The 23,032-nt window shown below is 38.2% G+C and overlaps 1 protein-coding gene across 1 annotated transcript in view; it reads right to left on the reverse strand.

Annotated features, from left to right (window-relative positions):
* LOC110022546 (signal peptide peptidase-like 5) overlaps positions 1-20,394 on the reverse strand; it is a gene marked incomplete at its 5' end in the record, with an annotated part of 50,854 nt that extends 30,460 nt beyond the window's left edge. Inside the window, 8 exon segments of the mRNA XM_020721550.1 lie at positions 5,897-5,950; positions 6,315-6,471; positions 9,265-9,299; positions 12,403-12,585; positions 12,668-12,819; positions 18,936-19,055; positions 19,773-19,884; positions 20,236-20,394. Coding sequence (XP_020577209.1) covers positions 5,897-5,950; positions 6,315-6,471; positions 9,265-9,299; positions 12,403-12,585; positions 12,668-12,819; positions 18,936-19,055; positions 19,773-19,884; positions 20,236-20,394 — 972 coding nt within the window.
* Positions 20,395-23,032: the final 2,638 nt, after the last annotated feature.

Consider the following 23,032-nt stretch of genomic DNA (forward strand, 5'->3'; position numbering starts at 1 on the left):
TGAGGGACGGCAGCAAGGTGGGAGGAGGTAGTGCTACAGAAAATCAGCGAGGTGGCTGTTTTTTGAGTGGCTGCATTGAGTAGGGTGACAGCCACAACAAAGAAAATTTTGTGGACGGCGCGCGAAGGTCGAGGATAATCATCATCTCGAACTAGCTACAGCCGGAGCACCACCCGTTGTCAGGATATAGCCCTAGAAGGGAAAACATGGACTCCGAAGGTTGTCCTTACAAAAAATTCAAAGAAACTGACCTAGACACAATTAAGACAGCATATATAGACCTAGGGAAACAAAGGAGTGGACCCCACACTTCATACGTGGCAAATCCATGATTGGATGGATCGGTCGGTCCCTCCTCTATCGATACTGAAATGGCCCAGGTCAGAAGACTTGGCATTTTGTCATGCCTGGGCACTAAAAGCCCCATGTCAGTCTCCCAATTCTGAACCAAAATGGATTTTAAGAAGACAGTTTCACCGGAGTTGTGGTGATATTGCTTCAAACTCCTCCCATTAACAAACTAAACAAATTGAGAAAGATATTCATTTTATTTGTGAAAAGATTCAATAAAATTTGATTTATATAGCTCATATAAAGAGTGAGGAACAACTACGGGACATCTTCACAAAGGCCCTTAATGGAGTTAGGGTCACTTATATTTGTAAAAAGTTGGGCATGATAAAAATCTATGCTCCAGCTTGAGGGGGAGAGTTATTGAAAGTAATAAATCTAATAGTTGTCTATTAGGAAGCTTGATTATAGGTGACTTTATTATAGGAAATCAAATAAATATATTTTCAATAATGATACCATAGGTAATCCAAACCATAAGAGAAAACATATTTTATTACGACAAAAGCAATGGGGTTACAATCTAAACCTAAAACAGAAAAGAAAATACAACGCAAGTCAAATCTCCGGCTAGGACAAGGTAGGGCAGTGAGCAGATAGAGGTGGGAGGGCGTGAAATAGGTAGCGGCAGACTTGCTTTGCGGTTGCGGCAAGAGAGGGGAATTAGGTGGTTAGCAACATGGCAAGGGGTTTTGGCTTTCAGACATGGGAAGGAGAGGGACTGTCTGCCAGGAGACGGGAAGATTAGTTGGGAAATGGGCAGTGCACTAGGCGAGGGAGAGGGATTAGCAACCAGATCCACTGCCTGGAAGTAGATCCCGATCAGCTGGGTTGAAAACAAGAGAAGGGGGGTGGTTTTTGGAAGGAGTGGTGGTCGTAGATGAGTCATGCGGTTGGAAGGGGGAGGCAAGGAAAAACATGGAGAAAGGGGGGTGTCGGAGGGCTCCAATAGCTAGGTAGGGCTGCAGAGAATATGGCAGCAGAAGGGTAGAGGAAGATACATGCCACCTCGAACGAGTTACAGCCGGAACACCTTCTCGCAAATACATGGGACGTCGGCGGCTACCCAAACAAAAATCTCACAAAAAACTAACTCTAAAATAGAACATAACAAAATATATATAGTACATAACTAGAAGGGGGATGCCCCTTGGGCAGAAACCCTAGCCCATAACCTAGACTGGCCAGTCCCTATTCCTCTATGGATGAATCATCTTAGGATGTCTAACCCAGGCAGCCCGCATCAATCTCCCAGGATTGGAGGAGCTTCGAACTCATTCGTCGAAGCTTCTATCTGCTCATTGTCGGTGAAGGGGCTATTGTAACCTCCCGGGACTTGAGGCTCCATGACTGCGGTCCGCGAAGCACCTAGAACTCACTGGTGACTGCACCGTCCCCCAAGGCACCTAATGAACATTCCCAACTTACGAGCAAACATCTACATCGATCCAATCTTCTAGCAATCTACTATTGAGTTGAACTGGCTACTGAATACTCCCAAATAATCATGGTCAACTTAACCTAATCTGAACTAGGGGTAACCTGAACCTCCATGCACGGTGGTGGCCTTGGTAGTAAGTTATCGACCGTGATATCTTAAAATAATATATGTCATGTTTGTTATGCGTTTAGAGCTGATGTCTCAAGCCTATCATTTGTTGTCACTCCAAAATTGGTCCCATCGATGTTGCTCTGCTAGCAAGGGCGCTTTCCCGTGCTCCACCGAAGGGAGGATTATGTGTTATCCATCCTTGGTAAAGGCATATGTGTTTTTGAATCCATCATGTTGGGCCCTCAAGTTAAATTGCCACGATTTTCCCACTAAAAGATGACAAACATCCATGAGGACCACGTCGCACCACATTTGATCCTGCAGTTTTCTCCCAATCAAAAAATCCACTAAGCACCTCCAGTCAATGTTGGTCATGTTTTCCTTCTTCAGCCACATTAGAGAATATAGTTGGGGGTGCCTCTGAGTCATGAGTCTCAACTTCTCCATCATTTGCGTAGGCGCTACGTTCTTACTACTCCCTCCATCGATGATGAGAGTACATACCCTCAAGTTCGCAATACGTGTAGAATATATTGTAACAAACCGATGTGAATCCCTCATATCCTCGGTGAGTAGGACCCATTGAACCACAAGCATCTCACCCTCCTCAGCTGGAAGATGATGTGCCTCACCATCTTCATTAACTATCTCCTTGTTGCTAACCTCCTCCACAGAACCCTGCTAGGTAAAATTCATAACTTATCTCATTGGGCAGCTGGAGGCTATGTCCAAATTCAGGCATCTGAAGTATTGCCTGGTGGGGACTATAGTAGGCTTGCTACTCTTCTCGAACTTCTTCTCACAGGTAGTGATTCTATCTTTATTCGAACTAGTTTTCTCAACTGTCTGAGGAGTGCTCCTACTTGTGTCTCCAACTGTGGTTGGTTGCCTGATTTGTGTTGGTTGCTTGTTCTGTTTCTGTTATCTTTCCCCTTTCAATGTTAAGGTCTGGACAGCCCTAAGTGACCAATAAAGCTGCAGCTGCTCCACATTGTCAATAGCGAGCTTCAGACTCCTAGGTAACGAGCTGAGCTATGGTGTGTTCCTCTGGCTCGACCAAATCACACTTCATTTGCAACTGGTCAAACTGTATCGTGAACTACTCCATTGATAGGTTTCTCTGTTGCAAGTGGTCTCAGAACATATACTAGTGGTAGTGGGATGGTAGGTATTTCTTCTGTATCTCTTTCTTCATCTTCTCCCAATTAGAAATCTTATCACTATCTTCACTTTTCCTCTATCTCTGCAAGTTGTCCCACCACAAGGAGACGCTATTTCTCAATTTGATAGATACAAGCTTCAGCCTTTAATATTTCGGCACATCTTTGTATTCAAAGATCCTCTCAACTGATTTTAGTTATTCAATAAAATCATTTGGACCTATACCTCTATCGAACTCTGGTAAATCTACCTTTATTACGAAGTCGATGTGTCCTCCAACGGATGTCTCCTCTCTAGACCTCCTCTGATACTAGATTAACAAACGACACGGCCAATATTCTTCATCACTAAAATCCTCCCTATGGAAGGGTTAAAATTTTCGTCCCTTTTGCCTATTTGACTTTCCATGCCACCATCGATGGTAAGTCTCCCCTGGGTTTCACCCTCAGTGTCTGCAAAGCTCCACTGAAATCTCGGGCATGTATCTCCTTGGTGGCTAGGGTTTAAAATTGGGAAGTGAAAAAATGATGTAAAAATTGATTTAGGGTGCTGAATTTCGAAATCAGCAGAAGAAAATTAGGGTTAGGTCAAAGTATGGCTATGGTATCAAAATATAAAAGAAATTTTTTGGTTGAAGGGTAACGCAGATGCTAGGAAACATTAGGATATGACTAGAGTTAGGCTAGCTCTAATATCAAATGATATCGGAGTAAACTCAAACCATAATAGAAAATAGATTAAATAGATTTTATTGTGCTAAAAGTAAAGAGGTTACAATTTATACTCAAAATAGAAATGAAAATAAAACACAACTCGTATCTCTGGCTAGGACAAGGTGGAGCAGTCGGCGGACAACGGTGAGTGGGGCTGCAATAGAGGGAAGCAGGTTGGCAATCGTCCTGTTGGTTTGTGGTTGCAGCAGAAGAGGGGAATTAGGTGGTTGGTTGGCAACAGAGCAAGGGGTTGGACAGTAGCCTGGCTATAGGATATGGGAAGGAGAGAGGCTGACTACCAGGAGACGAGAAGGTTAGGTGGGAGATGGGCACGCGACACAATATGTAAGGGAGGGGGATTAGCGGCTGGATCTACCGCCTGGAAGCAAGTCTCAGTTAGCTGGTGGCCAGAAGAGGAGAAAGGAAGGGGGGTTGCGGTTGATGGAAGGAATGGTGGTAACAGTTGAAAGGGGGTGGCAGGGAAAAACAAGCAGAAAGGGGGGTGGGTGGTGCTGGAGAGCGGCAACAACTATTTAGGGCTTCAAAGTAGATGACAGCAATTACGGTAGAGGAAAATACAAACCATCTCAGACAAGTTATAGCCAGAGCACCTTATCATCGTCGAATACAGCCCTAGAAAGGGAACAGGGGACGCCAACAGCTGTCCAAACAGAAATCTCACAAAAAACGACTCTAAAATAGAAAATAACAAGTAGATATAGTAGATAGTTAGGAGGAGGAGGCCCCTCACCTTGGGAGGCAACCCTAGCCCATAACCGAAACCAGCTGGCTACTATTCTCCCCTTGGCTGAACCAGTTCAGGAGGTCCAACCGATTCAGCCCTCTAGGGATCCCTGAGTAAAATAGGTAACTTAATTAGAGGAAATCTAATTGCAAGATCTTTCCTCTATTAAAGTCATTCCTAAACTAAAGAGAATTGAGTTTATATAAATATGTAGCATATGTTCCCAATTAAATAATGAGAGAGAGTTTTTTCCATCACAAATTCTAAACTACGATTAATGTGAACCTATCCAAATCAATATGTTTGATTAAGGTCTATTTGATTCATTGGACATTCAACAATAAGGATGATGATAATATTCCTTCATCTATTAAGATAGATAACAAATAATAATAATTGAATCACACCTATCAGACCTAAACCGGGCCTCATGCCATAAAACAAACAAAGCTAAACCCTCAGCCCTGCTGTCTTCCAACGTCTTCATCTTCTTCCTCTATATTCCTCCAAAGCTATTGATTCATCGTTGCCTTGCCTTCCTCACTCAATTTGAGGAAAAAATGTTAGTTTTTAAATATGTAGTGGCTTAGTTACTACTTTATTTATTTATTGTTAGGTTAGTATAATTTTTATTTACGTTCCCTAAATTATCTTTTTATTTTCATAACAAAGTTGGATAAAATGATAGTGTATCTGTTTTAAAAGTAATTAAAATCTCTGCAATAATTAATCCAAGTCAATTGTGGAATAACTATATTGTCTAGGTTGTGTTTTTTATCAGCTAACACTTTGTCGTCACTGTCTGCCTTTGCATATCAGCAATTGATTGTCAGTTCAAGTTACGAAAAACGTTTACATTGTCCACCTGGTATGACAAGTTGGAACTCAATTAATATTCGAATTTTGTGTGGCATGGCATAATTGTTGTAGTATTGAAATGTAATTAAGGCTAAAATATTTTTACATTAAGTAGAATAACTGTTAAAATTTATGTTTAGGAATATAGTTATAGGATCCTTATTAGGCAGATCTGATTGCTGTAATTGCTAAAATTTAGCCTCGTATCAATAGTAAGAAAAGGAAATGAGAATTTACTAAATTTAATGTTAAGCTAGAAGATTCAACAAAATTGTGAACTTCTTGACCTAACTTTTTCAGTGTGACATCTTTGAAATGCTTCAAATTTTAGAGATGGTGTAATTACTGTTGAATACTCAAAGTCATAAAGAATTTAGCTTCAAACTTAAAATGTCAAGATCAAAGACTTCTAGTGAAAGCATTTCTAAAAACAAGATCATGCACGTCATTATGCATGTTTTTTGTATCTAAAGCCACATATAATATGAAAGTAACAATGGCTTAATATAGACAAACCTTGAGATTAGGTACTCGCACTATTTGAATGACAGTAAGTATCAAAGTGATGCCCTGATTCATCAAGACAATGTATCAGATGACAGAAACAATTACATCAATTAAGAAGCAATAAATTTTAAAAAAGCCATCAACATTTTATACAAATTTACATAATCTAACACCTTCATAACAACCAAATCTTTCATATCACATAAAAAACACCACTATTTTAAATTTAAAAATGTAAAATACACCTTTTCTTGCATAGGTTAGGTGGCATATACATGTAAAAATTGAAATTTAGGTGTCAGATATGTAAACACATAAGAATTGAGTGGTGCACATGTGAATCTTCCTAAAATTAACTTAGAAATTCGGACCCAAACCGTCTGGATTTGGCTTGAGATAACTTTCACAGATAAAAACATGGTCTTACAAGAATATCTTGGCCAATCCACGCATATGACCTCTGGCGATAAACAGCCCAAACTGCTGCAAAAGTTACGCAGAAAGGGGTAATCGCGAGTGTGAGGTACGAAACTGCTCCAAAAAAAGGCACTTTAACAAATGACTCTCCAGCTTGCTTAAACCACCTGAAAATTTCAAAAGAGGCGCACTGAAATCATTCAAAAGTATAAAGCATGCCAAAAGAAAAGAGAGGGATGCTCTTCTATTCAGAAGATTCAAGAAATTTATCCGCAAATAAGTTTTAGTGGCGTTTATAAACTGATACCGGCAAGCAACATCTCTAAGCAGGATACACCGAAGCACCACCCGTCCTCAGATATAGCCATAGCAAGTGAGAATAACGACAATGAAGAATATTAAATCAGCAAAAAGAACTAACCCTAACACCAAATAACAGCATAATAACTATAAATGGAAGGGGGCGGCAGCCCTCCTAGCCCTAATTAGGGTCGGCTGGTTCAACCTCCCCGCTGAACCTACCGTCCCCACGCTGAACCGTTCATCCTTAACAGCAACCCTACATCATATACATAGCACATAATTCTTACGTATTTGCATATCTCACACCTATACTTTCAAATTTACCTACATAGCACTCAAGCCTTTAATATCAAATCAAAAATAGCACTATCACCACTTTTTAAAAGTGAAATACACATTTTTCATGCATAGATTTAAAGCACCAAAGTGCTGTGTATGTAAATATGAAAGTTTAGGTGTAAGATATGTAATACATAAGAATTTTGTTCTGCATATGTAAATTTACCCAAGTTTTAAGCAACACAGGCAAGAAGTCAAACAACACAGTTTTAGAGGAATTAGATCACCTGAAATCCTTCCAACAATAGATGGGGCAAGCGAAAGAGATTTGACAGAAAATATTACCTCTCTATAATAATTCCTCTAAGAGTAACTAGTTCAAAAATATGTGAAAGGAGTCAACTTTTAATGACATTAGAGGATAACAAGATGGCAAACCAATTACCCAACTAAGAACACTGTTTAAGCCAAAAGCAAGAATGTCATAATCAACTTTCCAGTAATTGTCACTTGTGCCCTTCATTCTTGTTGGATTTTGCATGTAAATTTAACTCTAGTTAAAAAGATGACATTCGCCATCTTTGAACCAAGTTAAATGATGCCGATGGGATGTAAAGTAATGAACGCTAAGCCTTATAAGATCAGAAAAGTACAAGAACTCTATTAAACTATTTAACTGACAAGCCTAATAAAATAAGAAATACAAAATTTTGTAAGACTAAGGGCTTGTTTGGGATCAATTTTATTTTTTATTTTTATTATTTTTTTAAAAAAATATGTTTGTTTAGTGTATTTTTTTACCTTTTTTTTATCTTTCATTTCTAAATCTAGATTAACAGATTTTTTAAATTACTAAAAATAACTTTTAAATATTTTGAGTATTTTTAGAAACAATCACACCTTAACCAAATATGCAAAATATTTTTTGTATCAAATCAAAACATAAATAAAACAAATATATATATATATATGATCACAAAAGGCCACCAAACAACCAGAAGAATTGCTCCCCAGTGAATTCTTGTGCAAGTGTGAAGATTTCAGCACTGAGAAATGAGTATTTGGGCCAAACATAACACTATTGTCCTTTCTCAAATTTTAGTAATTTCAACCACCACCAAGGAATGCATGAAAAAATGCCTTGTTTTTGCCTTCAAAAGATTTCTTGCAATTGGAGACTGTAGCTCACCTCCAATAAACCTGCTGTCCTTATTCTCTGATTTGGTTGAATAATTTGTTGTGAGGCAAGAGGTCCGTGATAGGTTCAATTTCACTGTAATAAAGGAAATCACAGGGGATGGAGTGCAAAATGGAAGTTGGACTAGGCTTAAAAACTGCCGGTTGCTTGGAATTTGCCATAAGAAATTAACCAACACGTCCGTACTGCCAACTACGGGTTTGCCTTAACTGGAAAATTGCAGGTTGGCTGGAACAACTGCAACGCACATCCTTATGCTGCCGCTTGAGATGACTTTTGAGTCGGATCAACTTTTGCGGAACTTAAACCCCACTATGACCAATGATCATCTGGAAAGAACATTTTGGCCCCTTGAAATTATAACATTAGGGCAAGGATAGATGATGAAAAGTATAAAAACTATCATAATTTATAATGAAATCCACTATGATTTACTTCCCTTCCACCTCTCCAAACTTGGGAAATCCACCTCAAAACAAGAAATTCTCACCCATATTTCAGGATGCCTGAAATAGAACTCAACAAAAATACCCCCCCTTAACACAATGGGTGTACATTTGGTAGTCTTTTCGTTCATGATCAATTATATTTTATCTTATTTCCATATGGTTATTCACTCATCAACTGTGCATGCCTAGAGCATCAAAACCCTTTTTTAATCCATCCAATACCGAAGTTAACCCAAACAACAACGGAACGATGATATTATTCCTGAAATTCAAATTAGCAGTTCCAATCAACCAACCAAAATAGGAAATAACTAAGATGAGCATGCAAACACCGAATTAGGGCAGAGTCAAAGGTGGTAGGGAGGCGGCAGCAAGCTATGAGGGGTGGATGGCGGGTGGATACGCAAGGAGGATACGCCACCACCGCCCATGAATCTTCTCTTTCAACCCTAGTCGGAGTGTGGTGTTGTCTTTTATTTCCGTTATAGCCGTATTTGTAACCCTAATTCATTTGCTTAGTAAAATTTGCTTTCATTTTCGCTGTGTTGAACTAGTTCTGGTATCATTCCCTCATAATATATTATCTAAACTACTTAATCTAACAAGAAAGTAAACAAACATCGCTATTTGTACAGTTGTAAACAGACAATGAACAATGCTATTAAAGAAAGTAAGTTACGAAAAAAACTAAAACAATGGGAAAAGCGGGTCAAAATGAAAGAAAAGCTAACCTGGATAATAAAGCAACTAGACATGTTTGCAAGCCCTGAAAAAAAAAAAACAGAGAAAAAATTAAGCGTTGGTCAACAAAGTAGACTTAAAAAATCCGAGTAAAAAACAAGTATATTTAAATTAACTCAAATGATAAAAGTAAAACTGCGTTTCTGAGTGTTCCAATCAACTTAAGCAGATCTACACTGCTATCTATTTCCTTCTAAACTAATGAATATTAAAAGGAAGATTTACATACATACCAATCAAATTTGAGTATTTATATATCTAATGCCAAAACTTCAATTTTTACAAACATGCCATGATGCGAGAGCTCCCCGCAGGATTCCACGGCATTCTACCATCCTACAAAAATTTCACAATCCAGACAAAATATTGCGGCTTCCAAGCCGGAGTTTTTTTTTTTTTTTTATTTGCTCAGTTTATTTTCTGCAGGTTTTGCCTTTTATTTCTTTTCTTTGAAGTTATTTCCTATTTTTTATATTTTTCAATCAAGTATTTTCTCATAAGGGACATTTATATATATTGTAGTGAAGCTGGTTGGATTCCCAATTTTTTTTTTTTTTTATGAATTCTAAGTTATGCTCTCCAGAGTGCTATAGTTTCTTTCTTTTGCAAGTGGTGTGTCTGTAGCTTGCCTGGGAATTGATGGTAGATCTCCCTCGCCATCTTCAGCTCATTGATTCGTCATTCACGCGCTACTTTCAGCCAAGCAACCATCTCCTGCTTCTAGTTTGCTGTCCAGCCCTGTTCAAGCCGATTTTCAGCTTCCATTCATCCTACCACTCTCATTACCCATCCTACAACTAGCCTATCACCTTTTTGTATCAAAGTCTGGCAAGCCATAAATTTTTTAGAGTTTTATCTTTCTTGTCCCAATACAAAATTTAAAAGAAAATTAAAATTCCCACAATACCCAAATTATTTCCACGTCAATTTCAAGCTCTAACCTTAAATTTTCAAAATCCAATCTTTCTACATTCACTAAATATTCATCCGAAACCTACCACCAAAACTTCGGCCTTCAACTAACCCAACAACCTCCTAAAACATGGTCAAGAGAAAAGGACGTCATTCAGCCAAAGAGAAACCCTCAGCGAGATTTCCAAAAACTTTCTATAGAGAATATGCGGCGAAAAATCCTCCAGCTGCAATAGAGACTTGCCGACTTTGAGATATATCCAGTGAGAGGAAACGAATCCATTCCATCGAAAAATTTTCAAAGATGATGAATCAATACCTCGACTACTTAGCATGTAATATAACATGAGAAGCCAAGATCATGAAATAAGGGTGGATTTATCAAGATTTCAAGGTTGCACGGATCCGACCGAGCTCATTGAGTGGCTCCAGACAGTAAGACGAATCTTTGAATACAAGAATGTTCCACAACCTAGTCACAACCTAGTCCAAAATGAATAGGGAGATGCAGACATTACAAACAATTGTTTTTGAGACTTCATCACTTATAGTAGAAAGATCTTTCTGTAAAGAAGTACACAGTTGAGTTTGATCAACTTATGTTGAAATGTGAATTAGTGGAACCCGAAAAGAATAGCACAACAAGATAGGGAATTGATACCATATTTTGGCAATGTGGTACAATTGCAGCCCTATTAGATATTACAGCATATCTAGGCTCTAAGTCTTACAGGTGGAGAGAAAATGCATAAGTACTATATCCACACCACTCTTCGAATGGATCAGACACCCAAGCTAAACCCGCCAGAGGAAACTCATGTAGAGTAGAGAAAAGGTAGAGACCATCGGTACTCTTAAAACTATGTCATCCATGAAGTGATTCAAGTTGTGTCTACTTTCCCAAATAGAATGGTGATATCTTTCACTATGTAGGGTGCTATGAAGGAGACAGTGAAGATCTAGAGGAGGAAAATGAAGAGAAGTATCAGCTTGAAGCCGACGAGGGAGAGATGCAAGTGATTCAAACTAAGCCCATAAAACTCCAGCATGATACATTGGTTGTCTTAGAAGGTCGTGAGTCCAAAGCCGATACCAAAAAAACAACGATCCCAGTTGACAGAGCCATTAGTAGTCCCGCGTCCTAACTGACAGTTTACTTCTTGTGTGCTTACCACAACTAAGGGATGTCCAAGATGTCATCACTTCAGATAGAGATTAAAAAATTTCTTAGTTATTTTTTAAAGATTGTATGGAACAAACTGAGTACTAAGTTTTAGTTCAGTTTAACAGTACTCCCACAATCAGATGGTCATATAAGCGTGGTGAACTACAACTTAAAAAACCTCTATAAGTGCTTTGTGGGAAAGAAAAATTGACAGTGAGATCCAGATCCTTAGAAAGAAACCTCTCCTAACTTGGGAGAATGATGTGAGAACATCCCAATCTCCTTACATCCTGTAAGAAGTCGCACGACTCGCTTGATCAACGGAAATTCTTCAATCCAGCAAAACCAGACTCCCTGTATGATGTCGCGAGACTTGGACGAGTTACAACCGGAGCACCTTCTCACATTTGAATACAACTCTAGAAAGGGATACACAAGACGTTGGCGGCTATCCTGACAGAAAACACTATAAAAATCGACTTACAAACCCGAATACAACACATATATGAGAAATGACTAAATATGAATAAAAGATAATAGGAAATGAAGCATAAGAAAGGAAAACAGTACTGTTTCAACAGCCCGTCTCCCGTAAAATATTGAATCCCACGGTATTATAGTAGTTACACTGCTGTGAAATTTCTGTGCGGGGAAGCTCCCACGTCACTCCGACGGGAAGACTCATGGCTTCATTTCTCAACTTTAAAGTCTTTACACAGCCGGATTAGAGGAAGGTATACTAGTGTCACTAGAATAAAATTATGCATAAACCAGATATTTTCTCTATCATATAAAAACACAATAAAAATTAATTATTTAACCACAAACACACACACACACACAGTTCCGATGTGAGATATGTAAATACATAAGAATTGTGTGTTGTATATGTAAATTTCCCATTGTTTTGTGGGTATCAAGCCCAACTCTATTTCTGTGTTACAGGCATTACCCATCAAAAGTTTATATAACAGTGAATAGTAAAATAAAATTGATAATTATCATGAAAGTTGAAAGAGAAAAAAAAGGAATTATATGGAGAAAAATAAACCTCTACTCCGCCGATGCAAAATAGAACCACCAAAATTTCCACGAACCATGTGGACATGAGTTTATAAAGCATAATCAAAAAGCCTGACGCGATCACAACAAATAGAATTGCTGACATTGTATTGATATCAACAACACCTCCAGAGCCAGTTGATTCCATGTTGAGTAAATCATTTGGTGCATCCTATCATAACAATGGGAGATCACTTCAAAAAATAAAAAAATAAAAAAATTGCTTAAGATATGGAGAAATTACACAAGCAAACCTTTAGAAGTTTTTCATGTTCAATAGCTGCCTCTCTCGAGCTCCATGCTGACCAAATAGAAGCGCACAAGATAGTGCCAACAGCCATTAGCCACAGAAAAATTTCTGCTGTGTCCACCAAAGGGCGATCTGGAGAATATAGTTGCACTGCAACTGCGAAAATTTTCATGGGTTAGAAAAGAAGTTTTTAAACATATGCAGAGAAATGGTAGTAAAAGAAAAAAAAGTGGCATTGATATACATAAAACATAATTCCGTATTTACATATCTAACACCTAAACTTCACTTTTGATATTTGTATCACCCTAATCTTTCAAATTACATCAAATGTACCACCATTTTAATTTTTAAAAAGTGGAATACACCTTTTTCAGGCATGGATAAGGTGAGAAGTATGCAAAAATTGAAGTATAGATGTTAGATATGTAAAAACATAAGAATTGAGTATGTATGTGAATTCTTCCCAAAATAAATTAACATCCTTAATCAAAAACACTTCTCCACTTAAGGTTTTAAATTTTTACTGGCATCATTTTCCATACAGCATATTTTAAAGCAAATAAAAAAGAATTCACTCAAATCTATGGTATTGAGAGAGGATTAGAACTTTTGGAAACTTCGAATATGGAAAAAATGCCAAAAAAAAAAAAACATGGCCATACGTCATAGAACGTCGTCGTTGTACATTTTGTCTCCATATAGAACATATTTTAATGAAACAAAAAAAAATGAAAGGCCAAAAAAGCGTTTGTCTCCATATAGAACATATTTTAATGAAACAAAAAAAAAATTCCAATGAAAAAGGAAGATTTACATACAAACCCCGTAATTTCTAATTTTAAATATGATGCAGGGCTCCCTAGGGGACTGAACCAGTTGGACCATCTAAACCGGTTCAACCAAGAGGGGAGCAGGGCCAGCCGGTCCATGATGATGGGCTAGGGTTGTCGACCAAAGGGAGGGGGCTCACCCTCTTAGTTATCTACTATAATATTTGTTATTTTATGTTTTAAGGTTTGTTTTTGGCGAAGTTTTTCTAAGGACAGTCATCGACGTCCCCAGTTTTTCCAGTTATGATTGTATCCAAGGATGAATAGTACTTCGGTTGTACCTTGCTCCGAGGTGGTGTTTATCCTCGACTCTCCCCTCCTACACAACCTCCCTTCCGCCGCCGCCGACGTCGTTGTTGTACCAGTTGCAGTCAGCCCAAGGATAGTAGCTCTCTTGTCTTCTGCAGCCCCCCAAACCCCTCTCCTTACCGTGGCCAACCCCCAAACAGCCCGCATTTGTGGTTTTGGTCAGCCGTTCTTACTGTCCCCACCCTTTCCCTGTCCCTGCCAGCACCCCTATGGTATTCATGATTGTTCTCTACCACCACACTTCGATCCTCTAACAACTAGGGCTGTCAAAATGGCTCGTTGTTCGCGAACAACTCGTGTTTAGCTCGTTAAGAAGCTCATGTTCGGCTTGTTCACTAATTTAACGAGTCAAACACTAACAAAAATTTATTCATTCGTGTTCGGATCATTTTGACTCGAAATATTACTTATCAATTATATATATATATTATATATATATATATAACTACAAGGCTACAAAGAACTATAATCAATTAAAAGTATTAATTGAGAAAACAGAATAAAAATGATTAAATTAAATCCAAATGTTGTTTTAATATAAACAATAATTTTTAAATCTTGCCTCAACCCTTAACATCTTATGGCTACGTGATTAGAGTTATCAAAACGACTCTTTGTTCGTGAACAAACCATTAGTTTGTGTTCGGCTCGCTAAGCAAACGAGCTGAACACGAAAACACTTTGAGCTCGAAAAATAGAGACGAGCCAAACACGAGCTGAGTATGGGCTCGCTCATGTTCGGCTCGTTTACACCCCTACTAACAACCGGCCACCCTTTCCCATCTCCAATTCAACCCTCCAGCCGCCTAGAACCTGTTGTCGTGACTGTTACTGCGACAGTAATCCTTGCAACTACAGTCGCCCCGGATTGCAGCCATCCAACGACCACCCTCCCGCCCTCGAATACATTTAATTGTGTTTGATTGTGCTTATTGTTGTATTTCTCTTTCCAATTGTGTTGGATTTTAATCGTATATTTCAATTCAGCAATATAAACAGGAGAAACTAGCGACCATCAAGCTGAAAAAGAGTGTTTTCTTATGGTGGGAAAACTTGCAAAGGCAAAGAAATAGAGAAGACAATGGCAAGACTACTGGATGGGAGAAGATGAGTAAGGGGATACACAGCAAATACCTACCTCCTCATTATCGCCAGGATATGTTTCCAAGACTCCACCACATATAGGGTAGAGACCTGTCAATAGAGAATTTCACGGCGCAGTTTGATGAGTTGCAAATTAAGTGTGAATTGGTTAAGCCAGAGGAACATTCAATAGCCCGATATCTTGAGGGGTTTGAAGCCTACTAACAGCAACGTTATGCAGTTGCAACCCTATTAGTCATTGAGAGATGTCCGGATCTTAGCCATGAAGATAGAGAGATAGCATAAACAAATTTGACAACCACTACTATTCAGACAGTCACCTGCAGTTGGAGACATCAGCAGAAACACGCCTCAAAGAGTTGAGAAAACTAATTTGGATAATGACATAACAATCTCGAGTGAGAAGAAGCCAGAGAAGAGTAGCACATCTGCTACAGTCTGCTTGAAAAAGCTTCGGATGTCATTAATTTGGGCACATCGCCTCCAACTGCCAGACGAGTCGAATTGTGTCTCTTACCGAGCAGGGCACAATTGAAGAGGTTAGAAATGAAGAGGCGGCTGAAGAACCGGGTGAGGTGTATCATCTTCCACCAGATAAGGGCGAGATGCTCGTGGTTCAAGGGTTCTACAGACTGAAGAAATGAGAAATTCGCAATGGTTTTGCCACAACATATTTTACACTTGTTGCATTGTGAACGGGTATGTATGCAGACTCATCATTGATGGAGGGAGCAGCAAGAATGTTGGTTCTACGCAAATTATGAAAAAATTGAGCCTCATGACTCAAAGACATTCCCAACCATATTCTCTGAAATGGTTGAATAAGGAAAATAGGGTCGGGATTTACCAAAAGTGCCTAGTGGAGTTTTCGACTATAATTTAGGTTCAGGATCAGGTGTGATGCGATGTGATACCCATGGATGTATGTTGCCTTTTTGTTGAGAATACCATGGCAATTTGATTGTATGACTTAGCACAACAGATTCAGAAATACATGCTCCTTCACTAAGGAGGGAAAGCACATCGTCCTTCACTGTTCTACCGAGCTCAAGATCATGTGTCATTGCAAGCAGAGCAATGTCGGTGGGACCAATTTTGGTGATGATGGAGAATGATAGGAATGAGACACCGATTTCAGACACGGGACAGCCATAAAAGAGAGCATTTCAAGGCATCACGATGGATACCTTACTGTTATGGCCACTACCATTTGGGGAAGTTCAGGTTACCCTAACTTCAAATCAGGTTGAGCCAACCATAGGTTGTTTTGGGATATTTAGCAGTATATGCATGCACGTAGGCCCAAAACGGATCAGTAGTGAGCTCCCAGAGTATTGGACCGATATGGATGTTTGCTTGCAAGTGGAGAAAGGTCCTCAAATGCCTTGAGAGACAGTGCAATCGCCAGTAGTACCCAGGTCTTCTTGGATCGCGGTCGAAGAGCCTTCGGCCCCAGAAGATTACAACAACTCCATCATCGGCAACTAGACCTGTAAATGAATCAATGCACTCGATGAACAACTCAAACTCGACTTGATTAGGACTCGATCATGTTTGTTCAAATTAGTAAATAAATAAGGTTGACAATTTTTAAAAGCTCGGAGCGTAAATGAAACTAAACATGAACATAGTTGAATTTATTCATTTATATTCACGAACAAACTCGTTTGTTGTTCAACAAGTAATTCATTAAATACCGATATTAAGTCTGATGACAAATCATATATATGATATTATTTAGATAAAACTTAATTAACCTGAATTATTAAAGTATAGATTTAATAGTAACATATTATTATATCAATAATACTTTTTTATTAATTATTAATTATATATTTATTTTATTAATAAATAAGTATTAATTATTTATTTATTTTATTAAAGTTTTTTTGTTATATGTGAAAATACATCAGACTTATGTGATATGTCTGAAATGTCCCTTAAAATTAATTTTAAATCCCCAAAAACCTCAATTTCTCTCTAGTCTTTTAAAGTTTTGTGTCTCCTGATTTCGCCTGAAATATTCGAAATCCTGAGTTGCTAGGTCATGCTAGCATCGAAGGCAACGACGAGAACGCAGTATGCAAGGATCTCTGATACTCTAGTCTCTCGCATATATTTACTTTTCACTCTACTCATAGATCTTACCCGATCAAAAAGTTTAGTTGAGAAGATGCATTTCAGTCATGGTAAAGTTATATACTATTAAGAATATGAATGGTGAAATAACTCAATATAAAAAGACATCTACAAAATACATCTATTAAGAATATTAGGAAAATGACAAGTGCATGTACCTCTGAGAAAATCAACTCCTACATCTGAATGTGGGAGTTGAGTGCAAACTTAAAAATTTGAGCATGCTAAAATATACGATTACAACCCATATGATCATGTTTAAAGAGTTGTCTTTCATTTTTGCAGAGATTATAATTAATAAATTAGTATGTGATATCAAATTTATAAAATTATTTATTAACTTTTTTGTAAGAAAATCTATATAATTGTTTGAATTTTTAGCTTGTTTAAATACTCATTCACATGCCTAAAACAAACCAAGTACAAATCAAGTTTACAACATTGCAAATTTTAAACAAGTCAAGCTTGAACAATATATAAAAGCTCGACACAAGCTCAAGCTAAATATGAATAACTTATAATTATACCAAACCAAGTCAGAACTATGATATAATCAGTTCGATTACAGCCTTATCGACAACAAGTAAACAGAAGCTTCGACAAATGAGGTCAAAACTCCCCCATCTCCGAAAGACTATTGCATGGCTCCCTAGGGGGCTGAACCGGTTCAGTTAAGAGGGGAGCAAGATCAATCGGTCCATGAGGATGGGCTAGGTTGCTGCCCAAGGGTAAGTACCTCCCCCTCCTAATTATCTACTATATATATTTATTATTTTCTATTTTAGGATTAGTTTTTTGGTTGAGTTTTACGTCAGAACAATTGTTAACATCCCAGTTTTCCATGTTAGGGATGCATCCAAGGACTGGTGATGCTTCAGTTGTATCTCGCTTCGAGGTGGAGTTTACCCTCGACTCACCTCTATTCCACAACCTCAATTACGTCGCTGCCATCGCCGTACCGATTGCAGTACGTCCAAGGAAAGCAGCTCTTTTGTCTTCTGCAGCCCCCAAACACTCCTTACGATGGCCATTCCCCAACCCACGATTGTGGTTTTGGTCAGCTGTTCCTATTGTCCCTGCCATCGCCCCTAGGTATCCACGACTGTTCTCTACTACTGCACTTCCATCCTCCAGCAACCGGCCACCCTCTCCCACCCCCAATCCAAACCTCCAACCACCTAGAACCTGCTAACTGCTGCTGCAACAGCACTTCTTCCAACTGCAGCCGTCCCAGGTTGCAGCCATTCCACAGCCACCCTCAACCATTCCACAGCCACCCTCAAACCCTCCTTCCGTCGTGTTCCTTAAAACACAGCATCACCGCCTTCGGATACATTTAGTTGTGCTTGTTTGTGTTGATTTTTGTATTTCTCTTTCCAAGTGTGTTGTGTTTTAATCGTATATTTGAGTTCAGCAATAATATTTATTTTCCAATTTTTATTTGGGTTAACTCCGGTATCAACATATCTAACACCTAAACTTCAATTTTTACATAATATGTCATTTTACCTATGCATAAAAATGGTGTATTTCACTTTTTAAAAGTTAAGATAGTGGTATAATGATTTGGATGGTACAATCGTAAAAAGTAAAGTTTAGGTTTTAGATATGTTTACATAGAAATTAGGTGGTAAGTATCTAAATGGGCCTTGAAAATTTTTGAATAATTCACAGCATACTTCAATGCATTTTTATTTTGAAAGAATTGGGTGTTACAACTGTAAAATGTAAAATTTAGATGTTAGATACATAAATACATGGAAATTAAGTGGTGTGTATGTAAATGCCCCTTGAAAATTTTTTATTAATTCACAGCATAATTCAATGCATTCTTATTTTGAAACAATCCTGATGCCCCATATATCATGAAAAATACTGAAATATTACCAGAGCGATTACTAGCTAGAATGCTTTCCAAGCTTGCGCCTGCATCTTGCGGCAGCATAACTGCAGATATATTAATATTTACACCTGTCTCATTGTGTTCGCAAACCATCTTGTACAGCTCTACAAGGAAAAGGAAAAACAAATGCGTAAGTGATTTAAAAAACAAACAAAATTAGGAAGATTTACATAACACACCACTCAATTCCTATGTATTTACATATCTAACATCTAAACTTCAATTTTTACATACATACCACCTTATCAATGCATTAAAGGATGTATTTCACCTTTTAAAAGTTAATACGGTGGTATTTTTTGATGTGATAGGAAAGATTTGGGTGGCATAAATGTAAAAAGCAACATTTAGGCAATGGGTGGTACTTACGTAAATGTCCCATAAATTTATATCAGAATCAACCTTAACCTTATCAAAGCCATCTAGATCAGATTGATGCACGTTATTTATCTATGTAATTTTTCAAAAACACTTTGGGTATCCGATAATCACAGAAATTTAAGGCAAGTGGTACCATTAATCTTGTCAATTATCTAAACGTAAACTTACTTGACACTAATGACAGATTGGACTATTGGTTGTTTCCAGATAGCGGAGCTGCCGCAGCATTAAACTAATTTAAGGCCATGAATTAAATCCACAAGAATGAAAACTAATGCATTATGCTCCAAATGCAAGCAACAAACATGACACTTAATATAGAAAACATTTGTATTGGATTCTAAACTTTATTAATGCAAAGCCTAAGTATCACTTTGTTATCCACAATTTTTTACTTTAAAAAACCTTTTCTAATGCTTTTAACTAGCACATTAAGGTACCTTTGCGATTATTTATAATCAAGATGGCAGATGCACCAGCAGCTTCTGCAATTCTAGCCTTAGTTGTAAACTTGCAATTGCCACGGTGAACTAAGAGAACATCGCCAGAAATCTAACAGAGAAAATTTGAGTCATGCATTTGTATATGAAGCAATAAAAGAGGTCATGCATCTTAAAACATAGGGGCACTTACATACAAAGCACAAAATTCATATGTACTTACATATGTCACACCTAAGCTTTCATAATTACACACATAGCACTCAAATCTTTAATATCACACCAAAAATAGCATTACTCGGTATTAACACTTTTTAAAAGTGAACTACCCCTTTTAATGCATAGTCATAAAACAATAAAGTGTTACGTATGTAAATATGAAAGTTTACGTGTGAGACATGTATATACAAAAGAATTGTGTGCTAGTTATGTATACTTCCCTAAAACATAAGCAATACTAAACCTTATTTTTGGGTTGGGTGCAGCAATCTGGAGGATTCGATAAGATAAGCCGAGTTCTGTTCGCGTGTTTCTCTTTCGAAACAATGGGTGGACCAAACCTGGCCCCCACACCAACATATTCACTGTCTTCTACATTGTCAAACCAAGTCTGAACTTTGACCTGATAAATGCCAGACGGTGACTATCAAATAGAAAAACATGATGATCTAGGAGGAAAAAAAAGTGCTAGCACAATAAAATAACGAAGAATATAAAAAATCAGATTATCATTTTATGAATATAATAATAATTAATAGGGGATTTGATGAAAGTAAGATTTATGTAATTCGGAAAAGGACCAAGTTTCAAAATGAGACCAGGATAGAGAAGCTGAGAGAATAGAACACTCCTCAAATAAACCTATACATTAAAACCTGACATGTCACCATGGTGTACTATTATGTATTTATGTGAATCTCCCAATAGTTTTATCTAAAATTACATATTCCGATATGATTTAAGTCAAAAGAAAGTTATATTTGAGAAAACAAATTTACAGCTCAAACAACTTCAGTTTTAAATAAATCCAGATTTTGACCTTTTTTGGCAATGATTTAAAGCTGTTTTGCCTTCTAAATTTCTGAAATGTCACAATGCTAATTTATGAGGGAAACATGAAACAGATTTCACAATTTGCACATCAGCCACCTATATGGCCTCAAGACAAACAATAACATGGACGAATGAAGCCTAAATATATTCTCTACAATCAATTATTTGATGTAGAGTTATGTGGATCTACTTTATTTCAAGGGGATATATATATATATATATATATATATATATATATACACACAATGGGGTCGGTGGCGAGATCGAGCTACTTCGCTAGGGTTTCGCCCAATGGCGATTCCCTGGCTTGATTGTGCTCGAAGACGGCCCGCGTGAAGACGACCTGCGTTTGTCGACTCCTCCCTCACCGTCGTCACGTCTCGCTGTTTCTGTGGACGTCGAGCTGCGAGCCACGTCGAGCTGCGAGCCCCGTCGACCGCGATCGTCGTCTCGTCTGCGTGGTCGTCTCGACCTTTCTGCTCGTCTGCGTGGTCATCTCTTCTGCGCGGCCTTCCCGACTTTTCGGCTCATCTTCGTCGTCTCGTCTACGTGGTTCTCCTCTCTCTCTCGTTCGCTGCAACTCTACCTCGTCGAGCTGCGAGTTCTGCGGCTTCGACAATTGTTGGGTAGAGCTTTTTTGCTGTGATGGAGCTTCCTTCGTCTACGGTTGAACCTGGCAAAATCTCATTTGCCCACTTGGTGGGTAATTCTCAGAGGGAGACAACGGCTGTCTTCCCCTCAAGTTATAAGGAGCAACGGGAAGGTATGGATGACTGTCATTTTCTTAAGAAGATAAGAAGGAAGAGTGGTAAAAAAAGCAGCATTTTTTTTTCTCTGAGCTAGAAATTTCATCTCTGGTTGATAAATTCAAGTTTGCTCTTATTAAAAAATTTCAGTGGGGACATCCACCTATGGAAACATCCACCTATGGAAGTTATATGGAAGTTATCAGGAAAAGTTTTGATGATGTCAAATTAGCAGGAAAGTGGAAAGTATAGCTCATAGATGGAAGACACGTATTAATTCAACTAACCGTGTCTGAAGACTACACTGAGATTTTTTTTAAAAAATATCTCAACATTGCTGGTAAACCAATGAAGCTACTCAAGTGGTCCCCTGATTTTGACCCCAAGCGTGAATCTCCTACTGTACCGATATGGTTTAGTCTACCTAATCTTAAGCTGCACTTTTTTCACTATCAGGTTCTATACTCTATTAGTGTCATACTTGGGGACCCTTTGAAGCTAGATCTACCCACTTTTAACATAACCAGACCTTCTATAGCCAGAATACTTGTTGAAAGAGATACTACTTTACCTGATGTTACTGAAGTCTGGTTGGGCACAACTCACAATTAATATTGGCAACAAATTGTTATGGAGCATAGACCTCCTTATTGTTCTCATTGTATGATGTTTGGGCACAATCTTGATAAATGCTATAAGCTTCATCCTAATTTGAAATCTAAAGATTAATTGATTAAGAATGTATCTGACCCCACTGCTTTGGATATATTTGTTTCATCTGAAGAGAAAACTACGACAGAACAGGTTATGATGTCTGAGTTAATCGCCTCTGTGGATCCTTCCTCTGAAAATACTATTTCTGCGATCGATGAGAAGCTGGATGACCCTGCTGAGCAACCTACACTTTCAAACCCTCCTCAGTTGCAGGAAGCAATAGGTGAAGAGGAGACATTTCATGTTTCACACACACTTGAACCTACAGTCGTTGCAACAGTTGACAATCCTTCTTTTGGTGCTCATCAGCTTTTATCTGCCCGGTGTTCTGTTTACCAACACGATGATCAGATGAGCCAGTCTCTGAGGAGGAATGGCAGGTCTATTCAAGGAGGAAGAAGAAGATTGGAGGCAAACTTCAGCTTGGGAACCTAATGGATGATACTTTGGTTACTTCGGGAAATAGCTCGGCACTCAACAATTTGTTATCTGGATCTCGCCCTAGAACTAGAGACAGAGACGGGACTAAACTGGCTCGTCACTAGCTACTCTTTTCTGCGATTTTGGTACTTTTTTTTTTGGTTTTCCTGTATCTTTTTCTCTTTTTAGGTGTTTTGTGTGTGTTGTATCGTATTGGTAGGGTGTCTTTATTGGACCCTCTAATACAACTTTTATGTATCTTTCCTATTTTAATAGATTTAGCACTTGGGCTTTTCATAAATAAATAAATATATATACCTATACATT

Source organism: Phalaenopsis equestris, unplaced genomic scaffold, assembly GCF_001263595.1.
Source record: "Phalaenopsis equestris unplaced genomic scaffold, ASM126359v1 Scaffold000196, whole genome shotgun sequence".
In the NCBI taxonomy this organism is placed as follows: Eukaryota; Viridiplantae; Streptophyta; class Magnoliopsida; order Asparagales; family Orchidaceae; genus Phalaenopsis; species Phalaenopsis equestris.